The sequence below is a fragment of the Colletotrichum fructicola genome (assembly GCF_000319635.2).
Source record: "Colletotrichum fructicola Nara gc5 chromosome Unknown KSG_Nara_v1_contig09, whole genome shotgun sequence".
In the NCBI taxonomy this organism is placed as follows: Eukaryota; Fungi; Ascomycota; class Sordariomycetes; order Glomerellales; family Glomerellaceae; genus Colletotrichum; species Colletotrichum fructicola.
This window is the reverse complement of record NW_027094059.1, coordinates 1,954,025-1,968,646: the sequence shown is the minus strand read 5'-3', so window position 1 is coordinate 1,968,646 and position 14,622 is coordinate 1,954,025. Positions and strand designations below refer to the sequence as shown.

General features: G+C 53.6%; 6 protein-coding genes across 6 annotated transcripts; 3 read left to right on the top strand and 3 right to left on the bottom strand.

The window, feature by feature from the left end:
* Positions 1–616: 616 nt before the first annotated feature.
* On the bottom strand, positions 617–4,094 carry mst2 (Histone acetyltransferase mst2; the record flags this gene model as incomplete). Its single annotated transcript, XM_032019604.2, has 3 exons — positions 617–3,231; positions 3,290–3,337; positions 3,392–4,094. The coding sequence occupies 3 exons, from the start codon at positions 4,092–4,094 to the stop codon at positions 617–619; spliced, it is 3,366 nt and encodes a 1,121-aa protein (XP_031883352.1).
* Positions 4,095–5,678: 1,584 nt separating this feature from the next.
* ncs6 (Cytoplasmic tRNA 2-thiolation protein 1) lies at positions 5,679–6,881 on the bottom strand (the record flags this gene model as incomplete). The annotated part of the gene is made up of 1 exon (XM_032019606.1): positions 5,679–6,881. One exon carries the CDS (start codon positions 6,879–6,881, stop codon positions 5,679–5,681), a length of 1,203 nt encoding a protein of 400 aa, XP_031883293.1.
* Positions 6,882–7,517: 636 nt separating this feature from the next.
* On the top strand, positions 7,518–8,695 carry RPL8B (60S ribosomal protein eL8; the record flags this gene model as incomplete). Its single annotated transcript, XM_032019607.1, has 4 exons — positions 7,518–7,520; positions 7,802–7,876; positions 7,938–8,447; positions 8,495–8,695. The coding sequence occupies 4 exons, from the start codon at positions 7,518–7,520 to the stop codon at positions 8,693–8,695; spliced, it is 789 nt and encodes a 262-aa protein (XP_031883287.1).
* Positions 8,696–9,298: 603 nt separating this feature from the next.
* On the top strand, positions 9,299–11,149 carry CGGC5_v014825 (uncharacterized protein; the record flags this gene model as incomplete). Its single annotated transcript, XM_066153157.1, has 5 exons — positions 9,299–9,406; positions 9,481–9,586; positions 10,620–10,689; positions 11,012–11,031; positions 11,067–11,149. The coding sequence occupies 5 exons, from the start codon at positions 9,299–9,301 to the stop codon at positions 11,147–11,149; spliced, it is 387 nt and encodes a 128-aa protein (XP_066007524.1).
* Positions 11,150–11,565: 416 nt separating this feature from the next.
* Positions 11,566–12,483, top strand: CGGC5_v014824 (Carbonic anhydrase; the record flags this gene model as incomplete). Its single annotated transcript, XM_032019608.2, has 3 exons — positions 11,566–11,581; positions 11,657–11,767; positions 11,897–12,483. The coding sequence occupies 3 exons, from the start codon at positions 11,566–11,568 to the stop codon at positions 12,481–12,483; spliced, it is 714 nt and encodes a 237-aa protein (XP_031883288.2).
* Positions 12,484–13,308: 825 nt separating this feature from the next.
* On the bottom strand, positions 13,309–14,477 carry ntf2 (Nuclear transport factor 2; the record flags this gene model as incomplete). Its single annotated transcript, XM_032019609.1, has 8 exons — positions 13,309–13,419; positions 13,478–13,576; positions 13,657–13,728; positions 13,789–13,853; positions 13,958–13,975; positions 14,124–14,256; positions 14,327–14,350; positions 14,448–14,477. 8 exons carry the CDS (start codon positions 14,475–14,477, stop codon positions 13,309–13,311), a joined length of 552 nt encoding a protein of 183 aa, XP_031883289.1.
* Positions 14,478–14,622: the final 145 nt, after the last annotated feature.

The following is a 14,622-nucleotide window of genomic DNA, read 5'->3' as shown; positions in this document are numbered from 1 at the left end:
CTAAGGTAAGGTAAGGTTAGGTATGGAAGTCCCTGAGGTCCTCACCTCACGACCCGCGTTGGCGCCTGCTCCCCAGTCGTAAATTGGAAGGTGCCTTAGGTACAGCGAAGTGAAGCAGGGTTACCTTGGGGCCGTTTTGGAAGCTGAGCCGCCATTATTTCGTTCCGTTGCCGTTTTTCTTACCTTGCCTACCTACCTTACCTACTAACCTTGCGGTACCGTGGCACGGTAGCAGTTGCGCAGTGCTTTGCGTTTGCTGTGCTTCTGCGACGCATCAACCACCCGAGGGAGGTACCTGACCTGGCCTTTAGGTACCTAACTGACTGAGATGGACCCCAACCACCAAACCCTGCCTAACCTGGCGCATTTTCCCATCGCCTACCTGGAGTCGCCGCGTTCTCAAACACTCTTCTCAAACGTTCAAGCAAGCAGATAACCAATCCATGTAACATTGCATTCCTTTGATGACGTAGCAGCACTAAGCCAGCGACTGCCTGCTTCCGGTCGCCTGCTGAACAAGCACCGCTTTTGAAGTTTTCAATTACTATATCTTCTACCACACAGTATGTCGACCAAACGCCTAGGAAATGATAATTAGGGGTATCAGCTGTGGCATTTACTTATCCTCTGCTTGGCCACCCGCGTCTCCGTGACCGCTGTCTTCAACTCCGGTAGCTTCTTCCATCAAGGTGGGCGGCTGTGCCCCGGTCTGGAGTTGAACCCGAGCCACATCGATTGATTCCTGGTTCTCCAGCCTCGACCCTTCATCCTCTCCAATTGTACCTCCGAGAGCCGCCAGCCGCGTCCTTTCTCTAATCCAGGCCGGCGGAAGACCAGGTCCGCTGTCAGCGTTGCCGTAGTCGCTCTTCTTGGTACCTTTAGGCCATCGTCCAGGCCCTCGCCCAGTCCCACCCGTCTTCCTACGCGACGATGACGAAGAGCTCTTGGGCCGGCTTGATGTTGGCCGTCTGACGCTGCTGCTGCTACCGGCCGGCCGTCGTGGTCGCGAGTTGTTACTGTTGCTTCGAGGTACCGTCGGCCGCGTTACGCTAGACCGCGGCCGATCTGCACGACGGCCTCCTGGAGGCGGGTACACCTCGAACCTCGACGGCGGGACATCCCTGTACAGCAGCGTCCAGTTGTCTAGGGAAACCTGATCCAGGTCGGCCTGTGTCGCTTGGACTTCTTGGTATGTCTCCTCATGAGCCGCTGCCAAGCCGCTGTCGCCATTTGAAAGATCGTCCTCGTGCAACTCCATGGATTCGTAAACCGCCGGCTGCACCTCGGCTTCATCCAGTTCGTCTCCTGCGGTATCTTCATTGGTTGATGGCGCACTTTCAATCGCCGTGGCCTTCTCTCCTGTTCCCATGACAGAATTGCCGTTGATAGCAGGTTCATGTTGGGAGAGAACCGAGACTGCTTCCTCAGCCGGCTTCTGGGCTTCATCGTCTTCGCGGGGTGCGATGGCGCTGATAGCTGGGCCAAGTTCAAAGTTGGTAGCATTGCCTCGGCCCATAACATACGGAGTCCAAGTCAGCGCGTCCGGATTCAGCTTGACGTAGTTCTTGCGCTCCCACTTGGAGATGTATTCGGTGCAGTATGCAAGGTCAATTCGAAAAGCGTATAGCTCAGTGTGCGGGTCGCGAACGAGGCACCGAAGACCCTCGAGAGCCGATATGACATCGTCGGGTGTCAAGCCCGTATCATCAGACATCTGCCGGACACTCAAGCCATGAGCAGCTGCCTTGGCATCCGATATATGATCCAAGAGATAACGGCAAAGCACTAGCCTCCAGTAGTTGCGATAAGAAACCAAGCCCATGTCGGAAAGTGGTTTTTCGGGCGATCCTGTCTTGCGCTCGACACGAGTAAGCAGATATGAGAAATCTATCAACAAGTTGCCATAGCCTTTTCGTTGATGGATTGGTAAGGTCAAGATGCAGGAAACATTGTTCTGGCTGCTCGCCCGCTTCTCTTTGGAAAAATAACCCACGAAATGATAGCCGAGAGCATCATACTCACACAACACATAGAAGAGGAAAGGCTCGACGTCGTAGTAGAGTGTTTTGGATCCAAGGAAGAGCTTGGCCAGCAGACAGAGATTCTGGCAGTAGACTGGATTCTTTCGGCCGTCAACCTCGAAAACAGAAACAGAACCATGTCGGTATATCTCGTCGCCCGGAGGGTGCTTGGCCGGACACTTAAGTTTGTGACGCCAGGCTACATAATCTGAGTTCATGTACTTGAGGCAGAACTCGCAAATGTACAGAGTTCGGTTCCGACTGTACTCTTCTGGGTAGGGTGCCGCATACCACGTGTCGATTTCCCAACCGCCAAAATCGATACACTCGATCTGGCTTGCCGGTCCAGCATTCTTCTTTGGCTTCTTGGCAGGTGTTCCCAAGATAGCCTGAGTACTTTGAAGACGAGCTCTCCAGACTTCTTCCGCCTTTTGTTTCGCCTCGTCGAATCGCCGACGGTCATCATTGGCAGGCAAGGTTCTGGATGTGTCGGCTTCTGCCTCGCTGAGAATCCCTCCGTACGGCTTGGTCTTCATTTCATCCGTCTCGCGGTCATAGAAAGAATAGAAGGGATGTGAATAGTCTGTCGCAGTGAAAGTTGATGGCACGACCGTTGAAACACCACCACGCGACGAGGCACCATCTCTCCTATCCGATCTCTTCCGATTTGATGTTGCTGTTCTGGACAAGACGCGGCGAAGTGAGGATGGCTTTACTCGCATATTGACGATTATTGAGCGTTGGCGACGGGTAACGACAACAGCCTGGGATTTCCTAGCGGGGTTCAGTCGCAGCTTGCGGCGGACTTCTTTTTCTGCAGGACCGTCAGACGCATCCTGGTTCGTATTCAAGCCATGGCTGGTCTCTCGATCTTTGGAGGCATTTCTGCGACGTTTCCGAAGAGACATCACCATTTCATCCGCCTCGACGGAAGAGGTCTTTCGCTTTCGAAGAACGCGTGATCCATCCATAGGGTCGCCGTCTAGCAGAAGTTGGTTGAAGACCGAGTGAGAGTCAGGTTTCGCAGGCCCCTTCTGAGGGGGGAGCAAGTCGCGCGCCACTTGAGATGCCGTTGACCTCCTAGAAAAAGGCGATAGCTCAAGCTCAATTTCATGCTCGGGCTCAGGTCGACGAGAAACATCGGCCAAGGCCGCAAGAGACGGTTCATCATCGGGAGCAGCACATTCAGGGCACTTCCACTGCTGAAGATCTGAGACATCGTCTTGTCAGTGCACCTGAAATACTAGGCAAATAGCTGAGGAGCTTACCTGTGAGCTCCTTCACAACATCTGCTTCTCTGGCGCAATGTTGGTGTGCTACACAATCAGTCAGCTTCGTGGTTCTCCTCGAAGACACGCCTAGCCACTCACAATTTTCGCCACACACGACGCAGCTTAGGTACTCCTCAAAGTCCTCTCCAGGATCGTTGTCCTCGTCTTGCCTGCAGAACATGCATGTGTTGGGCGCAGCATCCTCAGAGCCTTCTTCCTCGTCGTCTTCTTCGCCCCCAGCAGCGTCTTCCCATGCTGCGGCACCGTCAGACTCGTTTCCAGACTCGCTCTGGGAGTCCGAGTGTTCGCTATCAAGCTCCGCCTCATCATCCGTCTCCCCCGGTCGAATCTTAACAGCACCGACGCCTTCAGCCTCATCTTCTTCGATATCGTCCAGAAGACTACTGCTCCGACTTCGCGCGCCAGCTGAGGCGTCATCACCGTCGCGCTCCGTACGCGCACCCATGTCCTCCTCAGAATCGTTATCCATATTATCCTCAAGAGACGCATGAGAGAGATCGCTGGCATCGTCTGTGTTTTCGCCCATCTCAAGGTCGTCTGCCAGGGCACTGGCGGATCTTTGCTCGTCCCCATCGCCAGATGCGTCTGAAAAGCCGTCATCGTGGGTATTCGGGTTCGTCAACGGGCTCTCAGTACTCCCTAGACCATCTTCGACAGCATCTGGGGGCGCCGATTCATGCTCAGCATCCTCATCCGAATGGGTAGCGCTCTTCTGAGGCTCCTCTTCTGACAACACCGCACTTTGTTGCAGCTGTTCTTCGGTAAGATGCGCACTCGCCATTTTGTCGCACAACGCTCGTTACGGATCGTTCGAGACGAAAAGTTATTGCTTCGCAACACGTCCACAAAGAACACAATGGCGGTTCCCACAGCCCATAGCTACCCAGGGGAGAAAAGGTGGCTAAGGCTGGCGATGCGCTGGGCGATGTCGACGCGGTTTGGCTCGGTTCGTTTGATGCGTCGGGATCGACTACCCGCGCGCGCGCGCGCGATACACCAGAGATACGAGCGGCCCAGTGAATATCAGAATGGTGCTTGATATGGACGAGAAACGCGTTGCGCGGGGTATTGACGTCAATCTATCTCGTCTAGGTTGACATTGAGTAGGCGGGTGGTAGCTCCAAGATGCTAGGTTGACTTTTAGGTCGAGTTCTAGGTCGAGTTATGCGCGAGCAAAGGGGCGACACGTTGGCGACTCAACCGTGAGCGACCACCTTGAGGTACTCGCCGCCTGTTCCCGAGGGATGCGACTGTAGCAAATGAGAGCTTACATTGGCCAGGTACATACGGTACCTAGGTACCTGCCTGGCCCGTATAACGTACAGTAAGAGCTGTGCCAATTTAGACAGTGCAGACTGGTATCCACATCTGATGCCCGCGACCAGTCAAAACGCTTCTAATTGTTTGATGTCCGGACAGTCACGTGGTGCCATTGATCTGGACCAGCCGCTGGTCAACGACGACAGCGACTTCATCGTCAACCAGTATATTGAGCTCAAGAAGCCGGCAGTCTGCAACGCCGCATCCCACCATCGACCTCGACCTCGGCTTCGACCTAGAGTCGCGACAGTCGCAAGCATTGATTTCGCTACCTGCCTCTTCCTTCCTTCTTTGTACACAGGAAATCAATTGAGCATCCTTGACTGGAAGGTCACCCGCGACAATGCCTGTTCCTTTCGAGACTCTGATTCCCTATGGAATCATGGTTGCCGTGAGAGCTACCCATGCTTACCCAGACGCGGACACTTCGATCATACCTGCGGACGCTAAGACCAGTCCAGATGTTTGGCATTACCGGCACCGGCTTGCACGTCATCAAATACGTCCAGAATGGTGGAAAGAAACCTCGTTGGGGGCTGGATCAATGGGACAGAGTTAGTATTTTCTCCTGCGCGTCTCGCCATGGCCAACGCTAACCAATCGGGCTGCAGCAAAGTACGCACCGCTCCGAGATTATGACTTTTTCTTGCAATTGGCGTGATATTTAACCTCATGTCCACTAGTGATGGATCGCGACCGTCGACTCACGGGCGACCTGCGAGGTCAAATCGACAACGCCGAAGCCCCTCCAGGCTTCGAACTTAACAACCCTTGGAGGGTAAGTTCACTCTGGAAACCAAGTTCGGGCATCGCAACTGACAAAGGCACAGTTAGAGAAGCGTTTCTCGTAATGCACGGGATGATACCAAGAAATGTATTCTACTTCAACACTCAGGCGTACTCTGATAGCCTTGGTCATCTCGGCCAAGGAATAAACCTTATTCTTCCAGCTACATATGAGTGTGCCAACCTCATTGATTTCTCCTGTCCGTGATTGATGGGTGGCGCACATGAAGAGGGGCGCAAAGGATGGAAATTGCCTGTTTTATATGCGGATCTCTGGCTTATTCTTATTGAGCCCGTCTACCAGGAGGCAGGCCTGGCAGACAGCCTGACTTGACATGTAACCGCATCTCTCGCAACTGCCCAGTTTCTGAAGGGGACCGTTCGTCGCCGCTTGCTGCGTTGAGGGCTTCGGCTGTCCAACAACTATGTCTGCGTGGGGTTTCGTCTTTCCGGCTACCGCTGTCGTGTAGTCTGTGACCAGGTCTGCGTCGTCTGTAGTCTGGCTCAATTGAGCGTCCAGCCGAGCGATCTCCCCCTTTGACCCGTTGCCATTTTGCGAGCCGCAGCCACTGGCGTAATCGTCCTCGGCAACCCGACCAGAGTCGCCCTTGCACGCGCATGAGTTGCTGGATGCGCCGGCAACGAGTCGCGCCATGTCCTCGCCGCTCCGAACTATGTCCAAAATAGCGCTGGGACGCACCCGCTCGAGGTTCTTGATCAAGGTGCGTGCAGTGCCTCGAAAGGCTTCAGGACTGTATAAGCATTCGGTGCTGAAGTAGTCGAGTTTTTGGTGATGAGCATACAACACTATCTCCTTCTCGTACGAATATTTCAGCGGCTTGCTGCGTTTGACGTCACTGGAATCGTCGCCAGTGGTGATGCTAGTGCTCCGACCAAGGCGAGGTAAATCACCTCTCAAGAGGTTCATGAGAATGGTCTCAGCAACGTCGTCGGCATTGTGACCGGTAACAAGATGTTTGATGCCCAGCATCTTGGCGCCGCGATCCAGCGCCTGCCGGCGAAAGACTCCACAATACGTGCAGTTTCCTTTCTTGCCGATGGTTTCGACAACCTGGTCCATCGTCCAACCATACAGCTGGTCGTAGCCTACGACGGTCAGCGGCATGTCGTACTGGACAGCATTCCTCTTCACCGTCTCCAGTGAATCGTCTCTGTAGCCTTTGATTCCTTCGTCGATACTGAGAAGCTCAAGCTCCAAGCCATAGCTATATCGTTCGTTTAGGGTCTTAAGCACGCTTGCCAGTACTGTCGAGTCCTTGCCACCAGATGCGCCAATGGCAACCTTTTCACCGGGAGCGAAGAGAGCGGAGGACACTATGGTGTGGTGTACCTCCTCTTCAAAGACTGATATGAAGCAGGCTTTGCAGAGCTTCTGGTGGTTCTTGGGTCGCTTCACAAGAGCACGCTCTATCTTGCAGTTGGCGCAAAGGACAGGGGCCATGATGGCGATGACCTGGGCCCGGCTGACGCTGACAGTTACGAGCGTGGCGAACTCTTTACCGGCCCAAATCAGAGGCGCCGAGGGAAGGAAAACCCAGCTTTTTCAAGCCACGGGGAAAGCTGGCCTTGTGATAGAATCCCGTAAAGCGTTGCGAGAAAAACACAAATCCCCCTTCGGCTGACAACAGAGTAACTAGGTACGGGCAATTCGTCAACAGGGAAGGTAGGTGAGTACCTTAGCGTCAGGTGCTCAGAAAACCGGCAGTTCGGTGAGCTCTCGGTCAAAGAACCAATCGGAGCAACACTACCTCCTTATGACCCTGCTACCTTCCCCAAGACCTGCACCCAAAGTACCTACCTTAAGGGGGTAGGAACCTAGATACCTTACGGAGCCAGTACGGGTACCTCTCCAAAAAAAAACTCGAGCCGGGGGTGAAGAGTCACGTGGTGATAGCGCTCTTCTGCAGCACGTACTGACGCCTTATCGCAAACCCACCAGCCAGAATTTTTTTGTGCCCTAACTCCAGCCCACACTCTGGAGCAGACCTTTTCTCGTCTCCGCCATTCTGAGCCTTCGCAGCGTTGTGTCGTCCCTCATCCATCCCCCCTCCACGGCAGTATCACGACAACCGACAAAATGGTAAGTGCACACCGAACGTCGACGCCTTCGTTTGCCCTCGTGGCCAGAACATCCAATGTCGCCTGCGCGCATTGTGATTATTCCATCCGCCCGCCTGTCGTTGCGTTGCTCGCACGCACACATCGCAGGACGGTGCGATGATGATGATTTGGCTTGAGAGGACGGCAGAGGACTGATTTGCCGTGAGGCATCAATTCTTCTCGCCGTCCTTCTCTTTAGAGTTCAGGGAAGACACAAGTTGATTTGAACAACTCGCTGATGTCTTTCTTTCTCAATGACAGCCTCCCAAGTCCGGTAAGAAGGTGGCACCCGCCCCTTTCCCTCAGGGAAAGGCTGGCTCTAAGAAGGCTCCCAAGGTCAGTACCAAGATTCGCAACCCGGTCCGCTTAGCTCAGTGAAGGCTGACCACTTCTTCAGAACCCCCTTCTTGAGCGCAAGCCCCGCAACTTCGGCATCGGCCAGGACATCCAGCCTCGCCGCAACCTGTCCCGTATGGTGAAGTGGCCCGAGTACGTCCGTCTTCAGCGCCAGAAGAAGATCTTGAGCATGCGCCTCAAGGTCCCCCCTGCGATTGCCCAGTTCCAGCACGTCCTCGACCGCAACACTGCCGCCCAGGCTTTCAAGCTCCTCAACAAGTACCGCCCTGAGACCAAGGCCGAGAAGAAGGAGCGTCTCGTCAAGGAGGCCACTGCCATCAAGGAGGGCAAGAAGAAGGAGGATGTCAGCAAGAAGCCCTACACTGTCAAGTATGGTCTCAACCACGTCGTTGGTCTCATCGAGAACAAGAAGGCTTCTCTCGTCCTAATCCCCAACGACGTTGACCCCATTGAGCTGGTCATTTTCCTCCCCGCTCTTTGCCGCAAGATGGGCGTCCCCTTCGCCATTATCAAGGGCAAGGCTCGTCTCGGTACCGTTGTTCACAAGAAGGTAAGCAAATTCCGAATCGTGGTTGCTGAGATGCTGATCAAGGGCAGACCGCTGCTGTCCTCGCTCTCACGGAGGTTCGCTCTGAGGACAAGAACGAGCTGTCTAAGCTCGTTTCTGCCATCAAGGATGGCTACATCGAGAAGACCGAGCAGGCGAGAAAGCAGTGGGGTGGTGGTATCATGGGTGCCAAGGCACAGAAGCGCACCGAGAAGAAGAGGAAGGCGCTTGAGACCGCTATCAAGGTCTAAGAAGGACAAATACCCGGACTGCTTTTAGTGCATTAGGAGACTAGGCCACTCGAGGTTATCGGATTACAAAAATTTGGCATGGCGTCGGGATGACTATTCATTTGGGTTTCGGTTCACGCTTTAGGTTTCCCTTCGCATCTAACTCTGAGGACCGAAAAATGTGTGTCGTGTCCTGACCAGGTTCCAGTTCGGGACGCAGATGATCATGCTAGTCCATCAGATGTGCCCACGCGTACGTGTATTAGCATCACCTAGCGCAAGCAGTAATCCGAGCCGAATGTTGTGTATCCGAACTTGTCCGGTCGTCGGCGGTATCTCCGCCTGCCAAAGAGATGACGTGAATCAACCAGCTCATTATTACAGCTTCATAACTGGTGCATATGGGCGACAGTCAACGAGAAAACCTTGTACTGCTACGTATTGTGGCGCAACTCTCTGTGGAGGTTAGTCGGCGGCAGGGTTACAGCCGCACGAAGAAACTGTCTGCTCGTAGAAGATCCCCACTATGCACATACGGCTTCAGCTAAAGATTTGGGTACGCCTCGCCACCGAACCTTTTTTTTTTTTTTTTTGGTTCTTGTCCGATTCTGTCCTATGTCCTCTATGTCGATACACTGCCTGTTCCAACGGATATTCGTAGCACAAGTTCAGAAATGGGCACGAACTTGGCTCCTCCTCACTATCGCTCATGTTGTGTACCATGACAACCGAGTAGGCATGCTCTGTGTTTTTGCTAATTTGGCCAAACTTCCCCGAGGACGGGATGATTGCGCTGACAGTGACAGCTTGAACTTGTCCAGGGGCCGGGGTCACTTTGCCAGTTGCCTACATGCCTACGCACTGCGGGGAAGGTTCTTCATATACTACTCTTCTCGCTCTTCTGCAATCCTGGTATGTCGTAATTTGAGGCAGATCATCCTTGTCCACCACCCCTGTCGACGCACTGTCCGGCTAGATTTGAGCGTGTCTAAACTAGGAAAAGCGGTGCACGGGACTGGCGGGGCAGACAAGCTCACGGCACATGGAGGGACCACAGGTGGCAGAATGTAGTAGGAATATGTATATAGCAATAGGAAGCAAGACCAAAATGTGAGGGGAGAAGGAAGAGAAGAGGCTGGAGCACCATGCTGCATTGGAAGCGCACAAATTCTATTATGGTTGCCTCTTTAACCTGGTAGCGTTGGCACTTCCAGATGTGCCGTTTCAGGGTGGGGGAGGCCCCTAGCCCGGCTTTACGTCCGCTACTCCGATCAGTCACCGTATGCTTCAAGTAGGTTACTGAGCATCCATGGATGGGTTAGGTTCAATGCTTGTAGCCCACGTCTGCCTGTGTCGAAGATCAAGTCCGTCGTTGTGTGCAGGCCAAATGCGAGCCGAGCGGTCAGCCGCCCTCTGGTCGACAGACATTCAAACCTGGGGTGGCAATCACATACACGAAAGGTTTACATGCAAGCCGACCGTGGCTTTTGACGACCAGAACGAGCACGCACTTGACTTGTATCCGAGCTGCTGTCTGGGGATGTTACTCGACCGAAGGACGTCGGCGGAGGAGCGGAGAGACAAGATGAGATCCAAGGCATGAGGAGGATACGGAGCAGCAATGCTGGGATAGCACAGCTTCTGCTCGTGCTAAGGTGTCTTGAGCGACTCGTCGAGTCTTGGCTCCGTTTGAATCTGCGTCTAAAAGAAGTATGCCCATCCCCTGTTGCATCTATTGTTGCTGCGGCCATTTGAGAGCGAAGACAGCTGGGTTCCTTGCGGTTCGCTGTCTCTATAGTTAGCTACACGGAGTGACATTCTCTAGTTATATTATCTGCATGCCCCCTCCCCTCCCCGTCCCTCCCCACCCAAAGCCTTCGGTGAACGCATCACTCTTCCTCATCTTCGCGACTATTGCGTGGTAACATCTTGCTATTCTCTGCAGGATCTGTCCTCATCGCTTTGGAAGCGCTTTCTGGCAAAGGCGCTTCTCCTTGCCTCAGTTCATCCATTAGGTTTGTTCTGCCTGTCTCAACCGATCTCCTCTCATTGGATCACCACTCAGTCGGTCCGCCCCCTCTTCCCCAACATCCCACGTTCGGCGACATGTCTCTGCCCATCTTGATGCAAGTTCCTACTCTCAGCGCAGCCGGCTACCATCCCTTTGCATGCCACATGAGTGATCACTTACACACGCACGCTGTATTATACACAATGCCTCCTCCTGACCACCCGCCCTCCTCTCCCCTCCGCTCATCCAACCTGCTGTGACGCCCACCCTCCTTCGGTCTCTCCGCCGAAGACTCGGAATTGAATGGCAGACGCTGATTATCCCAGTCCAACCTTGCAGCTTTCCAGTAAGTGGAACGACGATTTCACGAGAAATCTCCAGGTCACACCACGGCGCTCGGCATCCGCCACAACTCGCAGCCCAGTTATATCTCGACCTCCTTCCCGACTATCCGCGTCCCATAGTTTGGCTAGCACCGGCTGTGTGAGAGCCGCCTAGCCTGCTCCAACGCCAAACCGCAGGATCGCCAGTTGTTGCGACCGGGAATTCACTGCCCCAGAACCCCTTTCATACGTGAGCTTCTCTCGACTCCGGTGTGAGAGACCGAATCCAACATCTGGAGACCGGCCCGGTTATCTTCCATTCCCCGAGAGATATCTAAGCAAGTGGTTCTCAAAATCACTCAGTCGAGAAAGGAGTACAGCTTTGCAGGTCTCAGCTAGCACTCGGGGGACGGAAACCATCTTACTATCCATCCTCACCAGCTCTGCATCTGCCTCTTCGGGTCTTCACTGCTCCCATCGTACTTGGGTCTTTCTACAGCACCATTTATCACTTTCTCTTCTTATTCAATCGCTGAGGCCTCAAGAATTTAGTCGCCATGGCGTTCCAGGACCGTAAGTGCTGTCGATGCGAGCAATCGAGCAAAATAGGCGCCATCACTGGGAGCTAACACGGCTTGTCGGATGCAGAGAACAAGTTTCTATACGCGTTGAGCTCCAACCAAGCTTGGGCTGGATATAAGTCGCACCAGAACCCAGCCTTTTTCAAAAACTTGGCAACAGGGCAGTCCCCTTCTATCCGTAGGTTCTCCCTTGCTGTATCCTTCTCTGTCTGCTCCTATCTCCCCCTCTTCCTCGTCTAGCTAGAAGACTCCAACCCGGCATTCTACTGGTGCTGTTCCATTTTGCTAGCTGACATGCGATGGACAGTGTGGTTGGGATGTTCCGACTCAAGGGTTCCGGAAACGACGATTCTTGGTCTGCAGCCAGGAGATGTCTTCGTCCACCGTAATATAGCGAATATCGTTGCCCCGACGGACATCAATACCTCAGCCGTCATTGAGTATGCCGTCACACACCTCAAAGTCAAACATGTCGTTCTCTGTGGTCATTCGGCGTGTGGTGGTGCCAAGGCGGCATTGGGTGATTCCCGCGTTGGAGGTGTGCTCGACACATGGTTGACACCGCTGAAGGCCGTGCGGGCTCAGAATATCGAAGAACTTGCCGCTATCAAAGATGAGGACATACGCGCCATCCGCATTGCCGAAATGAATGTCGAAGCTGGCGTCCGAGTTCTGATGGCCAACTTCGCTATTCAAGAGGCAGTTAAGGAGCGTGGTCTTACAGTTCACGGATGTCTTTTTGACATTGCCAGTGGCCGGATCAGAGATTTAGGGTTTGGCACACGTGGCGTAGAGGGGAGAGGCATGATTGCGAACGGCGACGAGGACATTGTTCGCGGAAAACATGCTCTGCTGGTTTTCCGCGATGGAGACGCCTCAATGCAAGTGCAATGAAACAGAATAAGAGAAAATGGAGGGAGGCAGGGCGTATATACTGCATAAATGAGATGTCAGAGTCGTTTCTCTCAGCCTTCTTTCGTTTGGCAACACCCGCGGGGAGGACGTGTCGTTACTTGAGAGACCGCCTAATTTTCCCGTGTCTGCGCGGCTAGATTTACCGTGTGCTCTATACCGGTAGATTTTAAGACGGCGTTGAACGAGGACAACAATGAGTTACAACGATCAGGGACGACGAAGAGAACGACTACAACGACGGGGAAAAAATTGAAAATAATGAGGATCGAGACGATTAAAGACGACGCCGAAGACAACGACGACAACAACAATGATAGCGAGCACAGGGGACGAAATAGTCCCTCGAGCGCTCTTTGGTGTTTTACTTTTGGCCGTGTTTGGAGGGTAGGAGACCCATGAGCGGATGCTCCAGCACGCAAACGACATGCAGAGGACGAACCATATCGCGTGAACCGACTCAAGAAAGCTGGGTGAAAAAAACACGTCACGTCGAAGGAAGCATGCGGTGTTGTTTGACTTGGAAGCTCGACCATTATAGATGAGCAGTTCAAAAGAAGCGTGTTTGATTTCTAAACGGCTGGCAACTTGTCGGCATGCGCGTCTTAGCCCCACGCACGGGGAGGAAAACACAAAACAAAGAGGACCGTGGGAGTGTCATGTCCTATATCTACCCGTACGTAGACACCATCGAGGTGGTGAGACCCTCGTCAAGTCGTCTCTGCCGTTGCCAGTACGCGTCTTCTCCGCGACTTGCAATTCATGCTCAAACATAGAGCGCATGTATCTCGTCACCGTTCAAGCTGTCTAACCGTAGACCAGCTTGAAAAGGTCGTTGAAAACGAAGTAGTTACCAGTGGGATCGCGCATCAGCTGGAATGCCTGGGTGTAGTTCATGGGGCGTTGCTCCTCGTCCACCTTTATGGTCAGCAGTTAGCTAGCTGGCTCAAGCCAAAGACAAGAATCGCGTGCTTACCAAGAGCTGTCCGGTTACGAGGATAACGATGCCGCCTTCGAGCGAGGGCTGTGCGTCGAGCGTGGAGACCTGGTGCTTGACCTTCTCAAAAGGAAGGGACTGCGAGGTGAAAGAGTGAGTGATCAGGTTGCATCGGGGAGCTGCAGAGGCTCGGGGACACTCGCGCGAGCAAAACATACCGAAAGCTTCTCGACAATGGCGTTGGCGCCCAACACAGAAGCGGACTCGAAAGTCAGCATGGACTGGTCGCGCTGTTGCTACCATTAGCTTCGAGGGGTCGAACGACCGATTGAAGAAGCAGAATATCTCACGTAGAGGCTGGCGAGTCCTTTGCGGTCTGAGTCGAACTGGTTGTAGTAGAACTCGATGAACTGCTCTGTTGATTTGACGAGGCTGATCAGTTTTCTGGCCGATTCAGGTCGGGCGTTGCGAGCTCCAGAAGCATGATCAAACTCGTGATCGACCAGGAAGAAAACCTACTTGCGACCTCTTCGAAATCTGCACCGTCCCTGTTAGCTACTTGCCGTAATGTTGGAAGACACCGCGCGATGGGAGAAAGCAATGGATTGAAGCTTGCGGGCGCATCGCAGCGCATTAAATCGAGCGCGCAAAGCTTGGAACCCACAGGGCGGGGGAAGGTTCTTACTAGAAGCCATTTTGTCCGATTCCGTGGGAAGCCAAATACGTAAGGTAGGTTGACAATCGAAGCCAGGGTCGAAAGACGTTTGTGTACGACGAGACTTGTGGTTCACTTTTTGGTGGTGGGAGCTATCGTCAGGCTGGAAGAAGAGGGGTGAGTCTGCCGTTGGTGGTGGGTGAGGAGAGGGGAACGGATACATAGGTACTTACAGGGGCCTGAAGCTGCGCAGAGGACTGTAGACAAGAAGTGTGTGCCCTCACCGCGTGGATTCGCTGCGATGGCACCGCTGGAAACTGCCTTTTGAGGTACCTACCTCACCTACCTACCTACGGCTAGGCCGCAGGTGGTAGGGCAGAACATTACTAGGTAACCTAAGAAGTATTGGATGTAGGTACCACCAGGTACCTAAGGTAGGTATACAATGCGCCCCATCAGCAGGTTTAGGCCGAAGCTCGTGTTGTGTCTTTGGCGCGGTGGGCAACGACACCCTAATTAGGCCCGAGTG